The 18,692-nt window shown below is 42.5% G+C and overlaps 1 protein-coding gene across 1 annotated transcript in view; it reads right to left on the bottom strand.

Moving 5' to 3' along the window:
• Positions 1-18,692, bottom strand: part of MAML3 (mastermind like transcriptional coactivator 3) — a 157,690-nt gene that overhangs the window by 50,200 nt on the left and 88,798 nt on the right. The window contains exon 2 of the mRNA XM_059470612.1: positions 14,082-15,560. Coding sequence (XP_059326595.1) covers positions 14,082-15,560 — 1,479 coding nt within the window. The remainder of the gene's footprint in view (positions 1-14,081; positions 15,561-18,692) is intronic.

Genomic DNA, 18,692 nt, shown 5'->3' with positions numbered 1-18,692 from the left:
TAGAAGATGACAGGACAGGCACAGAGAATTCTGACGTGAAACTCAGAAAAAAAAGGCATGAATGAGACAAAGAACAAGGGTGCACCACGCCCTGGGCTCCTCAGCATGCCCCTGCAGCACGATGCCATGGAGGTGGGATCTCCTGCTGTGGGCCAGAGGACTTTAGGTAGAAAGTGGCCAAACCAGCCTGTTGAGAACTGAGAAATGACAGGCACAAGGAGGTCCTCATTACAGTTATCATCGCTCACCTCCATTCTGTGCTGCCCAACTCTGATAACTCAAGTGACAACAAAAAAAGAATGGAATCTGGACAAGTTGATTAAAGGATGGAAAAACATGCCAGTCCTGAAATAGAACTTCTGCTCAGAGCCATCTTATCTTCCTTTAAGCCCCTGATTTTCAGAACAATTTAAAGGAAACTTCATGTACCTCCACAGCAGCAATACCCATGACCTAGTTAGTGACTCCCAAAGGAAATGCTGAAGTTTCTTATAGCATTTTTGTTACTCTCATGCAAGGGAGATTAAAAGACCATCACAGAACAGCCAACCCTGAACTTTTTAAAAATCAGGAATCACATCCCCAAAATCATAGAATATCCTGAGTTGGAAGGGACCCACAAGGATCATAAAGTCCAACTGCTGGCCCTGCACAGGATATCCCAGGACTCACACCCTGTGCCTGGGAGCACACTCCATGGACTCTGTAGCAAGTCATGTAACACATTGATTTTTAGCTATTTCAAGTGAATATAGGATTCATATGTGCATTTTTCCTCCAAAGAATGAAGTTGTGGAGGGCACAGCAAGACGCATTTTGTTCTGTGCTAGCAGTCTGTAAGTGGTGAGGAAAACCTTTGCTTTCTGATATTACAGAGAGAGGCATGAAAAGAGAGCAGGCTGCTGGTGCCTCCACACGAGGTGCCCCTGAGTGAGCGCAGAGATCCATGCTCTGATCACAGACAGCACTGAAGGATGTCACAACTGCCAGAGAGCCCCACGCCTGCAGGCAAGCAGGGATTTCCTTCTGCCTCTAGGACTCATGTCTTCAAATGGATAGTCCAAACAGGAGTCCAAAAATGGGCAACGCACTGAAACTTTCTTCCACAAAGGGGAAGGCATCTGTTCCGATGGCTTGACTGTGTCTGAACCACAGGTCACCTCCTGTGTGCAGTGCACAGGGAAACCAGATTCCCCAGAGGATGCAGTTCCACATGGGTGATTGGCATATGTGGTGCTACTGACAGGCAGCCTGAAAATTTGGCATTTTTTCCACGTTTTAATTCCTCAAGCTTTAGCACTGTGGGATTCATATTTCAGAAGCCATGATTCTTGGCATACAATTTGCAGAGGGGCCCTGCACCTTTCCTTTCCTTCTCCCTTTCTCTTCTGGATTTTTATACAGGATTTTAATTCTTTTCCTTCCCTTCCCCTCCCACCCCCAGCTGCTTTAAGTTGATACAGGAGAAAGTAGAGGTCACAGGAAGAGTGAAGACACATAATCTAATTTTCATTTTGTCCATTAATCATGCATGATTTCAGCCAGCCATTTAACAAGGTGGAACTCTAAAGTGATCACTCTCCAGAGTGATGGGGGAAAATTCACTCTAATTCCCATTGCTGCTCCCCACTCCTGTTCGTGCTGCACAGAACCGCCTCTCCCTCTTACAGAGAAAAATGGATCTACATGTCCCAAAAAAACGTATGCTGTCCTGGAAGCCTTCTCAAGAGCTTTTTACTATATTTAAAAGTGTCAAGCTGAAGCTGTTGGTGCTTCATTTGTGGGTGGCTGGATTTTGTGGAGGTGTGGCTCAAAGAAAATCAAATAGGAAGCTTTCTATTTTAGTACATTTTGCTATGGAGTTGTAACTATTGTTACACATTATTCTAGCTCACAAATCAGAGAGCCTGGAAGCAGTTCTGTGTCTGCACCCCTTATATGCTCTCTGCTGTTTCTCAGACTCCCAGCTAGCCAGGATCAAACCTCCTAAAGTGAGACAATTCTGGATATTACAGAGATGTGCATTAGGGATGTATCGGGCCCTGCATGTGCACAGGTGAGGCAGGAAAAGGAAAAGGCACCTCCTTTCCCTCCTTTCTCTGCTGGAGTTTGATGAGTACTGCAACATTTGCCATCTTGCAAGATGGGTGAACTCTGGACATCCCAGCTACTCCACAGTCAAGGAAGCTTCTGTATTTCACAAGGTTTCTGTGCCAGCTGTGAATGCCCCAGTCTCCTTTCACTCACTGTGATTTTGTCAGAGAAAGAGAGCTTATCCTGAACTTGGAGGTAAGAGGCCCAAGGACACTCCATCGGAGGGAAAAAACGGGTTTTCCATACCAAAGAGGTGATAAGCCTGGGAAGTGTTATCTCTCTCAGAGGCCACTCCAGGGCATCATTCAAGAGAAAGTGAGAATCAGCAGTACATTCCTTTGCCCTTTCAAGGTTTCAGAGAAACAGTGGGATGTTTAAAGGAAGAGGAGTGCAAGTACACAGAAGCAGGATAAGATTTGAGTATGTCCAAGGCTGAGTTGCTGACAAGCCCTGTTTTGGGGGGACCCTGAGCAGTTCAGTCTGCAATGGAAAAGGCATTTGCCAAGACAGCATTGCCACTCTGGAGTCTTCTGCTCTGCTCTAGTGACAAAGAGGTGCTCATTGGCTCTAGGAAAAACCTGTGTCCTGCAGCTGGCTGTCCATCTCTCTCCAAAAAACTGCAACCCTGTTTCTAGGAGGTTTCTCTAATAAGATCAGTGACTCAAGTAAAGAGGCTGTGATTCCTAAGCCAAATTGTTAAGTCCCCAGAACTACAGGGATTTCCCAAAATGCCAATGCTATATCATCCCTGACACAGGCTATGGAGAGGTGTCATGGGGACCAAAAGCCCCTTTAGGGCTACTCTGATAGAAAAATGGTGACAAAGAGGTGAAATGGAAGATTTATTACATTTTGTTTCCCAGTTCTTAAGGGCTAACAGCTAATGCCTGTGTAAGCAGGAACATGGGAAGGGTAGCAGGGATTATATTTATCTGTCAGTGTTTCTAATCAAATGTACCAACTGTGGAAGATGTTTGGGCATTCTTGTCTAGTGAAACCAAAATGACAAAGATACAGAGAGAAATTTTGAAAAGAAGAAATGAGATTTAGAGACTCAATCACATAACTGCACTCAGTTTCTGTGGGATTTGGGAGCATCGCTGCCTTTGTGAAAACTTCCCTTTGCATGTGAAGAACACAGCTGGGTGAACTGAAACACTGCACCTGCTGTCAAGGGGATGGAACAAGAACAGGCAGACTGGCTCGGTGCTCATGATTCTACTAACTCAAGTTTTAGTACTCCAAAATAGAATTACCATGAAGTTCAGGAGCAATTATGTGTAACAATTAAAAGAATTTTCATAATAACATTACTGAGCAAGCCCTTTGTATTACAAGCAACTTTATTAGCTGTTGAGCCAAGCCATATTTCACACGCCAAAACCCTGATCAGGCCACGTTTGCCAGGTGAGTATTATGTCGTGTTTCCTTTTCAGGGGCTTGATCTGAGAGCAGCAGCACAGAGCTGAAATTTTGTTTGCTTGGTTTGATTTTTCCTAAGTATATTTTCAGTTTTTTACTGAAATTGTACATTGCAAGCAACTCCTAGATACACAACCCCACCTCTCCTAAGAGATTTTTCTACTCTGGCAGGGACACTCAACAGCATGAAATAATCCCCTTCCATTTACAAAAGAAGTTCCCAGTCTCTGAGTTTTGAACTATTAGTGATCCATCACTTGCAACAAAACCCAACATGGATACTCTGCAAACAGCCTGGATTTAAAATATTTGCTATTGACTGTGTGCAGGAATGACTGACTGTGCTCTGGCTTCCAGGGACACCAGCAAAAACAAGAGGGGATTGTGTAAGTGGACTGTTTCCTGGTTCAAGTATTTAAATCAGTTTCCTCTTTTCCCCCATCACACATTATTCTAAGCAAGAGGATATAACTCTGCTTGCAGGAGGAAAACAAGAAGCAGATGATGCAACAGAAAAGCAGAGACAGATATGCACAGAGGCCAATTAATTTTTTTTAATTACACCACCATTTGAATGGAAAATGCAAAGAGAAATGACACTAAACACCCAAGCTTCCTTCTAAAGTAATGAATAAGCCCAAAAATCTTTCAGAAAGATTGTATTAAAAAAATCTTACATGTGCCTTTTAATTAGATAAAGGAGTTCAACTTTGGAGTGACTGAAATACAGCTTAACATAACATAGATTTTGTACTTGGATCCAGATACTATGACAGAAAATATTTGATAGCAAATAGAAAAAAATACAACAGGTCCCCATTCCTGAACAATAATGATAGAAAATATGTGCATAGGATTTGAAGAACAACATCAACAAATTCTATAAATCCTTGCCTATTTTCTGCAACTGAATCAGGACACTTTCCAAAATAAGCCTGAAAAAAGTTTTTAACTTTTTAATCATGTGTTGCCTTTAGACATTTTAAATTTGTGTTTTTCTCCTATACCCAAATACCTCGTTTGAGGGAAAGCAAAAGTAAACATAAAAAAGAAATTGAATGAGCATGGTAAAAAGTCAGTGCTATAATCTTTTTTGTTGATACTGGGAACATTTTGCTACTTTAAAAATAAAGCCTAACTGAATGCTGCTAAGGCATCCAAAACTGCACCAAAAAATTTATGATCCTACCCTATTAATTTCTGTTTTCCAATGACTGCTGCTGATATAATGTATTGGAAGACATGACCTACTTCCTGTATTTTCAGAGAATACAAATAAGGAAGACCTCATTGCTAAATATATTTTAAAACCAGAAGAAAGAGAGGGGAGTCACAAGAAGTAGGGCAGAGAGGTGGGCTTGAGGGAGACAGAGGTATTTTGCCAGAGAACACAGAACATTCCTGGTTTTCCCTACTGATCATGACTTTGTTTTTAACATGTAAATGTAAATGCCAAGCCACTGGCAAATAAAACAATGGCATCATGTGTAGTCCCCTCTCTGGAAGAAGAAGAACATGTCTTTGCACAGTGCTCGGCCACCTGAAGCTGCTCCAAACTCTGCTGGCCAGGGGCTCAAGGGGGCCACGGCTGCACCCCAAGCTGTGGATTCTCTTCTGTCATTAAAGGATATCAAACTTGTGTCAGCACAGGTGGCTCTTGAGCACACCTGAGGCTTGGTATGCTGTAGGTTAGCTCCTGGGGTCCCCATGGGAATAGGCTCCAAAACATCCCTTGGGTACCCCTGCTGCTGCCTCTGCTCTGAAAGTCAGCACTTATTCCCCAGTTTAAAAGCCCCACAGCTCTGAAGCAGTGTATGAGCTGTTTCTGCAGTAAGAGACATGAACTTCTCAGAACTAATTATCAGAGGGAGTACACACCTTCTCCACCAATCCATCTAAACACTCAAGCTTTACTAAATACACTCTGTTCCCTGGCCAAACTACGTGGGTCTGATTTTCCTGCACAGGATGAGGTAGGATCTTGCTGCTACCAAAGCTGAAAGCCCCAAATGCAACATGGCTAAGAACTGAATTGCCCTGCTTCCAGAGCTCCACATGCTAATTCTCTGCTAAGCCAAAGCATGGGGCTTTGATTTCCTAACCTCAGAATGTTATCTGGCTCTGGTGTAGGATTACCATTAGCTCTGTACATCTGTCCTTACAGTAGGGTCACTGTCACACCATATGTCACTTGAACAACCTTTATTTTTTCTAGATTTTTGTCTCTTTTAAATCAGTGTTCATCTGGAAGAGCCTGGATTCCCTTGGCTTTCAAAATCTGCTTTGCATTGCTAATGCATGAAGCTGTAGGCAAAGTTGCATTAGTGAGACAGAGAAAGACACAGAGAGAGATAGTAAAAACCTGCTAAGACAAAATGTTTTAAGGTTGCTCTTCTCTTTAATACTCACAAAACAAAACTCCAGCCACCCAAACAAAACATCAGAGCAGCTTTATTCCATTTCCATTTACCAAACTAATGACCACATTTTTTTTCCTAAAGTGCTTCTGCATAAGTTCATTATCCAGTGAATATTCCTGACTTGCAGCAGTGTAACAAGAGAGAGTCTGACCTGGAAAGAGCAGGTCAGGCTCCACATGGAAGCCATCAGAGGGTGGCAAGTCACAGCCTCAGTACATGCAAGGTATGCCAGTCTTTTGATACAGGAGGAAAAAACTCCTGCAAAATTCATGGACAATTAATTCTCCCTCTCCCCTCTCTAGTTCTGTGGTAAGAGAAAGGGTCATCAGATTGTCAGTCTCTCAGAGGAACAACAAAAGGAAAGAATCAGGGGATCTGGAGGGAGAAATTAAAGGGGTCTTCCAAGAGCCAGCCTTGTGGGACATGATGAGGATTTTGTACTTCCAGAGGCCCTTTGATCCCGAAGGAACTCAAACACCTCTCTAAATGACATCCTGATCTCACATCAGTGAAAGGGAGCAGAGAAAACCATGTCCATGCAGGTGGCCATAGGATAGCTCCTGTGCTGGAAGGAGCACAGGAACGCCTACAGGGCTTTAATAAACCTGGACCCAGCCATGTACCACAGACCTGTGCAAGGCAGTGCAGGGGAAAAGGAGATTACCAGAACACAGGGAGAGCAGTAGGAAAGAGAAGAGCCATCCATAGCTTGCTTCAAAGGGGAAAGACATCAACTCAAACCACATCTATAAGAAGCAAAGGGAAACACTCCTCAGCTACTCAGAAACAAAAGCAAGACCTGAAGAATTGTACTGAAGCTGAGAGGGAGATCCAGGGCACACTCCTGTTGTAGACAAAGACATCAGGGCTTCTCCTACCAGCTTAGGAATGAGCAAGTCACAGCAGAGCTCAGACTCAAGATGAAGACACTGAAGAGCCTGTCTCTGAAAACCACAAAGGTTCCCTGCCTCACTTCTATGCCTCATTGTTGACTGCTTTTCCAATGGAAAAGTTCACCATGGTGTGCAGACAAAAGAGCAGCATTAGCTACATCCCTCCCAGGGTACCCAGTGGATTAAAGGTGCTCCTGCAGCCCAGGCTCAAGCTGGTCAGATCAAAAGCTTCATTGGAGAGCTCATGCAAAGAGTTTTCAAACAAATTCAGCTACACTCGGATGCAAGGATACATCAAGTATAATCTGTTATTGTTCCACCAACAGTAAATCCTCACCTAAGCCTCAATTGTTAAAACTTAGTCTAAACTGTTCATCCTCCTGTGCCCCTTGTATTTCCTATCTCCTTGCAGTCTGGGGCTTCCAGGTGTGACTGTGATCTTCCTCATGATGGGATGGTAAGACTCAAATGACAGAGGAAGAGACTACAGGTTGACCTCATTGTCAGATAAAATCCATTATGTGTGATTAAAACTTTGCAAAATGCAGTCACATTAAAAATTACTATCATGAAGTGCACCATGATTTACTGACTAAATGAATGAGAAACTTATCTGAATAAAATAGTCTTAGCCCTCCTGCATTGGCAATGCATGATAAATTGCTGATTGTGAGAAGATCATTGCTTGCTTTTGGATGACTTACACACATTGATTTTTCCTAACAACGCTAATTATCATAATAGTTTCTCCACATATATTACATAAAGTTTCCTCTCAGCAAGCAAAAATTATTTCAGGTCTTCGAGTCCCAAATTGCAAAGAATAAAGATGGAGAAAGGAAGGATTTACAAACTACCTCCTTGCCTTTTATTATGCAGATCAAAGGTCCAACCCACTGGATCTTACTTCATCTTGAAGAGATGGGAACAACATTCAAGAATGCACAGGCATTGTGCAATGAAGCTGTGATCACAGTGGGTTGTTTTCTGCAAAGTTGTGATCTAATTTTGTGAGGCCAAAAAAAGTCTTTGAGAAAGGAGAATGCAATTCCAAAGAACAAGGGGAAAAACCCCCACAATTTCTCCAATTTCATTAAGATGCACAGGGGCAGACAGCGCAGTCCTTATGTAAGTGCTCCCATTGACTAAGGTTGTGTAGGTGAGAAATCTCTCACTAAGCTGAAAAGGAAAAGCACAGTCTATTAATAGGAAATTAAAAGTGGTGGAATAGATAAGAAAAATGGAGGAGAGAGAAAGAGAGACCAGGTATTGTATTCTCAATTAACTGAAAATCAATCACACTGACACCCAGAGCTTCACCCACTGCAGACACACAAGCTTTTTGGTACATACAGTTTCCCCATTGTGTTCCTTTTACCTGGGGGATGCGAGCAGGTGCTTGGGGAACCACAGAAATTATTCTCCTTGATTCTGGACTAGCAACCCCCATGGAGTCAGATGGATAAAGTGAATGCATCATCAGACTGACCACATACACTAAATTTTACAATACCCATGTGCACACCCATGTGCACTGTGTAGTTTGTGATACACATAGTAATTATGCCAGAAATGTCTTAAAAGGCTTTAAATATTTCTGTTCTATGCACGTCTGTGAGAACAGTGAAGTTGTCTTCAAGTGATGGGACCAGTTTCACATGATATGAGGGGTTTGAAAGTTACTCTCCCAAAAAATTCACTTAAAATTGCTTTTCCATCTGCAAGGCTGCAAGGGTTTGTAACCCTAATTTACTGCATTCTTCTGCCATAGACAAATCCCCTAGGGTGTGCATGTCCTATGCCACTTGTTTTGTTTTAGCCATCTGTGATAAGGGCACACTGCAAATAATCTCGATCCAGTGAAGCTGTTCCATAGTCTGGAACGCTGCAATTCTGGTTGAGATGGATTAGCAGTCAGACTGCAGGTGTAGAGGCCAAATTCATCTAATGGATGTTGCTGCAACATTAGTGAGATTATAGCTGAGATTCCCCAGTTCTTCACCTGTCCCATGACTGGTTAAAAAACCATTTACTATGACAACAAATATTTCATACTATTTCCATCTGCCAGAGGTATACAGACCACAGAAAGCCATGGTGTCTGCAGTAATTTCCTGTGAGCTGTGACAACACCAAAGAAAGGTCCTGTGCTATTAAAGGGGTAAGGAGGGGAAGCAGAGAGATAAAAGCTGGATGAGGGGAAACAGGAGGTAAACTTCAGCAGGGAACTTAGAGAGAAAGAAAAATGCCTTATGGAGTAGTGGGAGAGAGAAAAGAAGCAGACAAATAATATAGGACAGATTGAAACAAAAAAAACCCAACAAAAACAAAAAATCTCCCCAACCTGCTGGATTCAGAGGGAAATAAATACACACTGGAAAAATAATTCCCTGGAAAGTGCATGCTGGGCAGTCTTAGGAATCTTGCTTTCTCTAGGCAATACCACGTACAAAAATGATTTTAAAAGTCAGATTCTTTTGAGGATGTTTACTCTTCAAGGAATGTCATGTCACAAAAGGAGGAGTCATCTCAGGACAGACCTTACACTCTCTCTAGGTAGACACTTTCAAATTTTTTTCTTTCTGTTTTTCAAAGACACAGACTTTTCTCCAGTTTCTCCAAACAAAAGGCATTTTACATGTTTACCTGTTTCTCAAACCAGATTTTAACCAGAAGTGAGAGATCTGACAGAACAGATTCAACAGAAGGGTGCTGGCATGAGCTAAAGACAAAGCCTCTGGAGTGAGTAATCAGCTTTAACACTGCCCAAGTGTGAAACAGAAGCGAAAAGGAGACAGAGGAAACGCGATTTTGTGACAGTGCTGCTAAAGTTGGGCTTGCTTTCTCATGAGGTACTTGGTCCTCTCCAGGCAGCTCCTCTCTTACTGTACAGGAAGAGCTGCTAACAAAAGCTCCCACCAGGTGTAAATGAGGACTAAGCCCCTGTCTGGGAGATGTGCTGCCACAGAATGGGTGGCTTTGTCCCAGTGTGTAAGATATGCTTGCAGGCTAAGGCACACAAAATGTTCCTCTCACACATGAAAAAGGGGCTGAGTGTGAGTGGGAGGACTCCAGAATGCAACAAGAGAACAAAGAACACAGGGAGCAGCAGATCTGTTCCCCTCCTTATTAACAAATTCGGCTGTGGCAGACAACACTGAGCTGGTGAGCATTAACATAGAGAGGGCAAGCTTCCCATTGCCCATGAGGAATGAAATCTTTGCTGAGAGAGCAGAAGCCACATTCTTCAGCAAATTAGATGCATCAGCTGGGGTTTGGCAGAACCTCCTGAGCAAAGAACTCCAAATCTGCACTTAACCACTCACTTGGACAGTCTTTCAAGAAATCTCAAGTGTTCCTACTATGGATACTCACATGTTGCAACGTTAGGAAATCTTTCTGCAGGGAACACACATACCGATAACTTAATGCTTCTATGTGGCATAAGGCTTGACTATTTAGAAATGTTTTGGAAAGCATCAGAAATAGGACCCACATAGATAAAATGAGACACAAAATAGGAAGTCAGAGGTGTGAGGTACACCTTGGTGGTGATGTGGAACATCCTAGCCATGCAGGGAGTACAGACTGACCATCAGAGAGCACTCCTTCACACAGACACAGGTCAGGTGCATGCTGAGCTCAGAGCAGCTGGAATGGGCTATAAGATTGGAAAGCTAAAACTGATGATGCTAACTTGCACTTTCAGGAAAAAAATGGCACAAAAAACCAGCAGGAAAGGGTAGCACTCTATGTAAAAATATGCTGCTACTGGCTATAGACATTTCAAAACCACAGTGCTTCACAACTGCAGTTGTAATGAATAAAACTGAAGGAGAGTTGATTGGCACACATTGAATCATTAAACTATTGGATCTTACTAAATAACAGGACAAACTGCTCTTTATGTAGCAACCTAGATCATGTAGGAAGGAAAAGTGTAAGGAAAAGAAGTAAAATAGAGGACATTTAATATACATTTTGTGCAGTCAGTAATACAAAATATCTGCTTCTAAAAATAACACAGGACATTTTCTTTACAGATGTGAATAATACACACTATAAGTCTTCATGAAACTTGACAAGGAGAAAATCACACAACGCTGTATTTTTATAAATCTTAAACAAATGGAGAAGTTTCTATGAATCAAAGAGTTACCACTACAACTGTGTTCTATAAAGTGGAAAAGACCAGTTATTCTGACACATTCTCTAGCCAAGCAATGGAACAACTGGTTTCAGCTCTCTACCAGCAGTAACTTGGAGGATTTAGCAGTATTCACTTTGGCATGCAAAACCAGACTGAGCAGATGATGCATCTTGATTGCATAAGATTAAAACAAAGGGCAGATAATTAAATATGAAATATGCTTGCAGGATGGTGTCATTTCTCTCCTTCATTCGCATCTCTACAATTTTAAACAAAATAACTAGTGGTTTCATTAGGAAATAATTGCAGCATTCTCACAGTCCCATGCAGGCAAATAGCTGCAGTCTAGTTTTACTGTTCTTACGCCCACAGAGAATTCTGTTTTGTTTTGACCTCTCATTACTTTCCCTCGCACACTTGGCTCCAAACATCAAATTTTGCCTCAGCCATTCAACAGTTATTCCTTTGGGCTGTTTTTTTTTCTTACCATTATGCATTCATATAGAACAGCTGGAACTAAGAAAAAGCACAATTAATTATTCCTAAATTTCCCAAAGAAAACCTATTTACTTTTCTTCAGTTTGAAATTACTTTTTGGTTTGAGGAACAAGAGAAAAATTGCCTCACATAAAACCTTACATAGATCTCAAAAACTTAATGGAACATTTTAGCTTAAAAAACAGTGTAATTTTTGAGAAGGAGGTGGGTTCAGGTTTTCTCCCTTTTATTTCTAAAATAATATAAAAAGTCTAAACAAAGCGATTGTTGCGTCTTGAGGGGGGAACTGATTTCTTTTATTATGACATGAGAACCACAAGAGAAGAGAATCTCTACCCCTCAAATACCAAGCAAATCTGTGCAAATCTACTTGCTGGATTAGCCTATGAGCCCCAGCCAAGTAAGAATGGAAGAACCACCCAGAAAAAACAAGAGCAAAAACGGGCAACACCTGCCACATGCTCACAAACTAACAAATGGTTTTGGGGCAGATCAGGGGACATGGAGCAAGGTAGAGAGCAGGGAATTCTGAGTCTGACCAAGGGGAGAACAGTCAGGTATGAGGTAATATTGGTAGGAAAGAGTCTTGATAAGGTAGACGAGTCAGGATCCACCATGAGGTTTTTTGGATATCGATGAGTCAGAATCTGCCTATGGATTTAACACTCCACTCCAGAAAAAAATCCCATCAAAATTACCTTCAGGCCACCTCTGAAAAAATCCCTGACTCAAACAAACTATCCCTGACTATAACAAACTATGTATGGCTCTGCCCTAAGTTTCTTCTTTATAAGTCACAGAAATGACTTAATATCTGGACTTGTTTATGAAAGAATATCTAATTCTATCCAAATATCCAGTTTTTCCTACACTTATAAAAAAAAAGGAACTGAATGAGATTAGATAAATGAAACCTGGGCTATCCATTCATATTGTGGAATTGCAGAGATATTAACGTGAATTTCTCAACTTATGAAATGGAGGAGATGGCATTAACTCTTTCACACAGGCAGATCATCCTCTCAGCTCTTTGATGGGTCTTTGAGTTCTGCAGATTTAACAAAAGCAAAAGCAAGAAACAATAAAGCATTGGCAGCATGACCAAGCATCCTCCGCCTCTTAGTTACAAAATGACAAATCTGTAGCTACAATTACAGTCTGAGTTCTAAGTCATTATTGCAATATTTCTCTAGATAAGCCTTTCCCAGAAGAAGAGGCTTTAGATCACCTATGTCTAATAAAATAGGCAAGCAGAATTAACATAAAAATATGAACCTTTGAGCTGTCACCATACATCCTGAACCAAAACCAGGAGGCAGATGAACATTTCTTTTTGTTTTGCAGTTAACTTTAAATAATATGTGATGTGGTCTGACCTGGTAAAGCTCCTACTTCTCCTTATTGGTTGATCCCCAAACTCCATAAGCTGAAGGAATAACAAAATTTGCTGTATTTCTACATGCATTACAGTGTGAGTCACAGCTAAACCATGCTCAGAATGAAGTATTCCCTGTAGGTGGTGTGGAAACAGCTAATTTGGTGAAAAGATGTTATGCTAAAATGATCAACCAACAATACTATGAGTGTATTGTACACTATTGGTGTATATCAGACTTCTTGACCTGTTTTGGTGGCACATAATTTCTGCAAAGACATCACTTACTTTGAGAATTGATTATTAACTTTAATCCATTTTAAAACTCTCAATACAACATTTAGAAAATTTGTTCTTGAACCTTTCCATGGGCAGATCTTTACAGGGGCTGCACAGCTAGGGACACCCTGCTGACCCAGGAGGTGAGAGGGCATTGATATAAGCAATATTCCAACTGGTTATTAACTCATTACAAAGTATTCCCCAGGCCTGGCAACTGCTGCACCAGAGCTTAGCATGGAATACACACGAGACAGTGATGCCAGGGCTCTGAAGCCAACATGGCTTTGGCCTCTTGCTGAAAGACAAAATACTTGGGGTTGCTAATGACTGCTTGAAAGTCCCAGAATAAACCATCTCATCATCATGGCCCAAGCACCACTAAAAGCATTCTGTTGTTCTTACTTTTTCCAGTTAAAACCAAAAGCACTCAGAACCCAAAATGTTTTTCCTTTGCTCCCAGAGCCAAAATGACAAGAAGGCTGTTTAAAGGTAGCTTGATCTCTACCCCAAGAAGAAAGGACCAACTGCTCCATCTTTTTTTTACAATGCTAGCTACACTGTGGTGAACTAAGCCATGCAGTGGTTTGGGATCCACAACCACCAAGTCTTGCATTACAAAAAAAAGGAAATAAACCCTCCAAGGAAGAGTGACTTCTAACTCAAAATTTCCCAAAGTGGCCCCAAGCACTCATCAGAAGAGACACAGGAAGAGAACACTGAATTAACAACTGAAGCATAGTGCAACATAATTTCAGTTCTTAAAATAATCAGGCTGCAATACCACATGAAAAATCCAAGAAGCATCTGCAATGACATTCCATATTTTCCAGGAGAAAGAGGAGGTGAATGGAGGAGACTGCACAAAGAGGTGTCAGACTCTGTATTAGCAACACAAGAGGCCCACTGTCAAAGCCTTTGTATCAGCCTCTGGTTGTGCACTCACTTACCTGACCAAGGGCAGGGAGTGCTGCATATCCCAGGGGCTGGTTTATCATTCCTTTCTGCTTCATGATGAGCACGCGTTTCTGCTCCTCGCTCAGGTGTGCCACCTGGGCTGGCACCTGTGCCTGCTGGGCCTGCTGCTGCTGTTGGATGTAGGGCACCATGGTGTTCTTCCCAGGGTTTGCCATCGCCGGGGCCATCATCTGAGCCAGCTCAGTGCTGAAATGGGTCAGAGGTTTGGTGTTGCCATAAGAAAGCAGATTGGGCTGCTTGCCCAAGGAGTTTGTGACCAAATTATTTGGCTGCTGACTGATCATGTTCATGTGATTTTGAGGGAGGTAGTTATTGATTGTGGTCTTCTGGGGGTTGTTTGCCATAGGAGGCACTACGGGGTTTTGGTTGTTAAAGGCTTGAGAATACATCATTGGGCTATTTGGTTTGTCTGCACTGAAGGGTGCTCCGTAGGGACTAGATGGAGGCCCCCCTGGTGACCAGCTTGAGGGCTGATTTGGGTGCTGCTGCTGCTGCTTCTGCTGCATGAGCTTGGCCCTTTGCTGCTGCTGGGCTGCCATCTGCTTGAGCTGCTCGGCCGGGGACAGGTCAGCGCTGGGCCCAGGCCCCGAGCCCGCCGCCGCCGAGGCCGCGCTCATCAGGAAGCCATTCCCAGAGCGCCCCTGCGTCTGCCCGGGTGTGTGGGCCTGGCCGGGGGTCTGAGGGGACTGCACCACACAGTTTGCTGGAGAGCCAGCAGGGACCGGGGCCAGCGGCGCGCTGGACGCTGAGGCAACGCTGGAGCCTGAGGAGATGTTGGAAAATGGAGGACCGGAAGAAGATGGTCTGACCTGGGGAGATTCCAATGGGACATGAGCAAATGGAGAATGGGATGGATCACTTTTCACGCTTGCGCTCTCCTGAGTCTCTGTGGCAGGCCTGGGATATTCAGGCTCCTTCTTCTCTTCAAAGTCTTCATTGAACAAATCCTGTATATCATCTTCTGGGACGGTGTTCGCCAGCTCGTCTATGAGCTCCTGCCACTCCTGATCATTTAGGTTAATGTCTGAGAAGAGCTTGTTCTGATTGGAAAGAGATGTTTCAGAAGTGTCTATGCAGTTGGAGTCATCCAGGGGCTCTTGCTTTAGCTCCTTGTTGTGCAGGATGTTAAAACCATCATCCAGCTCACTGCAGCCGTTTACAGGGAGCTTTATCTCAGAAAGCCCACCGTTTTCACCCAAGTCTTCCAGACCACTTCTGTGAGTTCCACTGTTCTGCAGGAGCACAGGAGCTTTCATGTCAAGCTGGTGAAGAGGAGAAACAGCAGGCAAAGGCAGATTAATGGGCAAGCTGTTGATTGCCTCAATGCCTGGCCCATCCTTGCGTGTCCGCTTGCTGGTTGGAGAAAAGCTCCCATCGCAAACTCCATTTTGCTGCTCTCCATTGAGAGGTGAACGTGCGCCTTCCAACTTCCTTTTGACTGTCTCTTGAAGCTTAAAGAAAACAAGAGGAAAGGAAAAAATTAACCATTTGCAGATGCAAAAGAAGTGCTCATGGGCACTGTGACAAGAGACTCCTCATCAAGTCAGTGACAATAAGTTTCAAAACTGATTAGGAGGTTTCTCTGATTTCATTCTTATGCCTTGATCACTTTGAAAACACAGTCTAAAAACCCCCCAACAACCAAACAACTCCCACTGTCCCAAACCAAACCTTCCTTTGACTAGGAAAGCAGAACTGTAAAATATGTTTGTGCTTTCCAAGCTGAATCTGTGCTAGCTTCCAAGAAATTTAGGGAGCAAGTTGACTAATTTGACATTTTAGTGCCTAATACAGGGATAAGATTTAAACAGTGTGCCTAACACAGTGAGGAGTCTTAAAATGGAATTTAAAAAAAGAGAAAAAAGGAATCACTAAAACTTACTAGTCACTCCGAATTTTTTTGTTGTTGTTGGAAGTTTCTAGAAGCTTCTTAAAAAAATAACTGCAATATAATTGATTGACTACTTATATTGAAATGTGTTGTTGACAAAAAAAACTGCATAGTTTCACTTGCTTAGCCCTATGTTCTTGGCTAACACATTGAGAATCACTTTTAAGGGAGAAAAAAAAATCCACCCTAGAAAACAGAAGGTGCTTTGCATAACTTTAACTCAATCAAATAATGAAAAAAAAAAGGAATCAACTATGTGACTATGTGCTAAGAGCTAACATAAAACATAAATAGCTAACAGAAATAATGGCCAGGCAAGTCTACAGAAAAGCAAATAAATAGGAATATAGGAATTTTATAAAAAGATAGTGTATTAACATCAGTTTTGAATCTGGTTGTAGAAGCATAGCAAAGAACTGCAGCAAGCAGCAGTCCTCCCCACTCACACCCAAGCAGAGTCCTTTACTTATGTACCAGGCTAAAAAAAGCATCTCTCTTCACTAAGGCAAAAAACAATAGTGGGGAGGGGAGGAAGCAAAGAGGTCACAGCTCCAGCAAACGCCTTCAGGACACGCTTGCATCCTTGATACTAGAACAATAGAAGACGAAATACTGAAAGATTTTATCAGTTTTTAAAGTATTCTTACCGGTAGGAAAGTCCCAGATATGCAACTCCCACCCCTTCCCTAACCTAGAGGTCCTCAACCTTCTTTCTTCTCATAATCCAGATCCCATTTATTTCTCCCCTCCCAGAGGGCTGGTCCCCCTTTCATCCCATGCATAAGATGGGCAAGCAAACCCGTATCTTGCCCAGGTTCTGAGAAGGCTGTGCCCTTCTCTTGCCCCTCTTTCATCACACAGTGCAGAGGGATGTGGCCAGCACAGGCATTGCTGCAGCCACAGCTCAGCGTGCATGGGACACCAAGCTACTGCGAGGCTGCTCTTCTGCAGAGAGCCAGGCAGAAAAGCAATGCCATGAGTCTAAGCAGACCATCAACTCCTTGATTTTCACTGGAGCAGATCAGCTTTTTAATGTGGGAAAATAATTAAAATGTAACTAAGAGTCCCCCGTGGGTCACTGTTGGCGTAAATGGCCGAGACTTTGCTGCCTGTTCCACCCTGCACAAAGCCAGTGTGTGCCAAGCCTCCTGCAGGCAGAAATTCCTCCCCTTTGTGCTTCTGTGGTGCCACACAGACCAGCTGCCCTGTAACCACAGCCTCTGCCCCATGGCTGGGCTCCCTCTCCGGTGTCTGGTCTCAAAACCCTGAATTTGGAGAGGTGTGGATGCTCATCTTGGAGATGAGAAGGTTCTGGGCAGACCTTTATAGCACCTTCCAGCACCCAGAGGGCGTACAAGAGAGCTGGAGAAGGACTTCTACAAGTGACAGGACAAGGGGAAATGGATTCAAACTGACAGAGGGTGGATTTAGGTTAGATATTAGTAAGAAATTCTTCCCGGTGAGGATGGTGAGGTGTTGGCACAGGTTGGTCAGTTGATGTAATGGGTTAAAATAGCATATTTACGTTTAAATACTGCCCTTAATTGGCCACTCCCACAATTTACAGCTGAAATCACCCATTTCAGCTCCTAAGCCATCACACTGCAAAGTCCCTATTGCCACAGCAGAAAAACTGCATTCCCCCAACAGCAAGTGACTCAAGAGTGAGCTCAATGGGAACGCTCAGGCAAAACCGGGATTTGAAGAAATGTTCAAAATGTGTCATGGCCCTTTACCCCAACTTCATATTGACCAGTGCTGGGATAAAGTAAGAACAGGACATGGTGGCAGGCTTCTCATCATGAAGTAAAGTTCTATAAGGAAAATATGGGGAAAAAAATTCCCTAATGACAAGGCAGGGACCAGTGAGAGTGATTATCTCCTGAGGAATACAAGTGAACTGACTCCATATGTTTGCAAGTTTGAATGAATACTCTACAAAAATATTGGTGAGAGTGATATGCTTTTACATGGTTTCACACTTCCAGGTTTTAAAACATTTACCATTTTATCCTGAATCTATCACCTTATTTGTATATGAATATACAAATTCAAAAGAATTTTCCAAAAGAATCAAAACTAGCTAGTGGAAAATAACCAAATAACCAGCCCTAAAAATATCAGTTCCTAAAGTTTTATCATGTGCTGGAACTTGGATGTCCCCCTGTACAAATAGACAGTGACTTTAGCCCAGTATATAAATATTCATAATCATGTTATTATGCATTACAACAAAAAGCAGCTTGACATGAAAACTATTTTCTATGAAATATGAAACATACAGAAGTCGTGCCTTTTTGTAAAAAGAAATTAAATTAAATCTATTCTAAGTTTGTTTATCCACATCATTCTCCTTCAGAAGCTTTTGGATTTGGGGGGCTAACAGGCACCAATATTTTTGTCTTCTTTGTTTGCTCATTGAAAAACTGTAGGTAGACAGAGACTTAACGTGAAAGGTTTGTTAGAAGGCAACATGCTGGGGAAGCTTCTTGATTCCAGCATTTTGGGGGAGTTGGGAGCCATGACAATAAATGTATCTCCTTTTTTGAGGTACAACACAGGAATACTCTTATCAAATGATTTTAATGAAAGATTTCCTTTTCATATCTTGATTTAATTCCCAATCATCATATGAACTCTTGAATGGTTTGGATATCCTACACTGAGCATATATACTGGCAAACAGTTTACC

Source organism: Ammospiza nelsoni, chromosome 4 (assembly GCF_027579445.1).
Source record: "Ammospiza nelsoni isolate bAmmNel1 chromosome 4, bAmmNel1.pri, whole genome shotgun sequence".
In the NCBI taxonomy this organism is placed as follows: Eukaryota; Metazoa; Chordata; class Aves; order Passeriformes; family Passerellidae; genus Ammospiza; species Ammospiza nelsoni.
The sequence above is the reverse complement of the archived record's forward strand: the minus strand, read 5'-3'. Positions and strand labels throughout refer to the sequence as shown.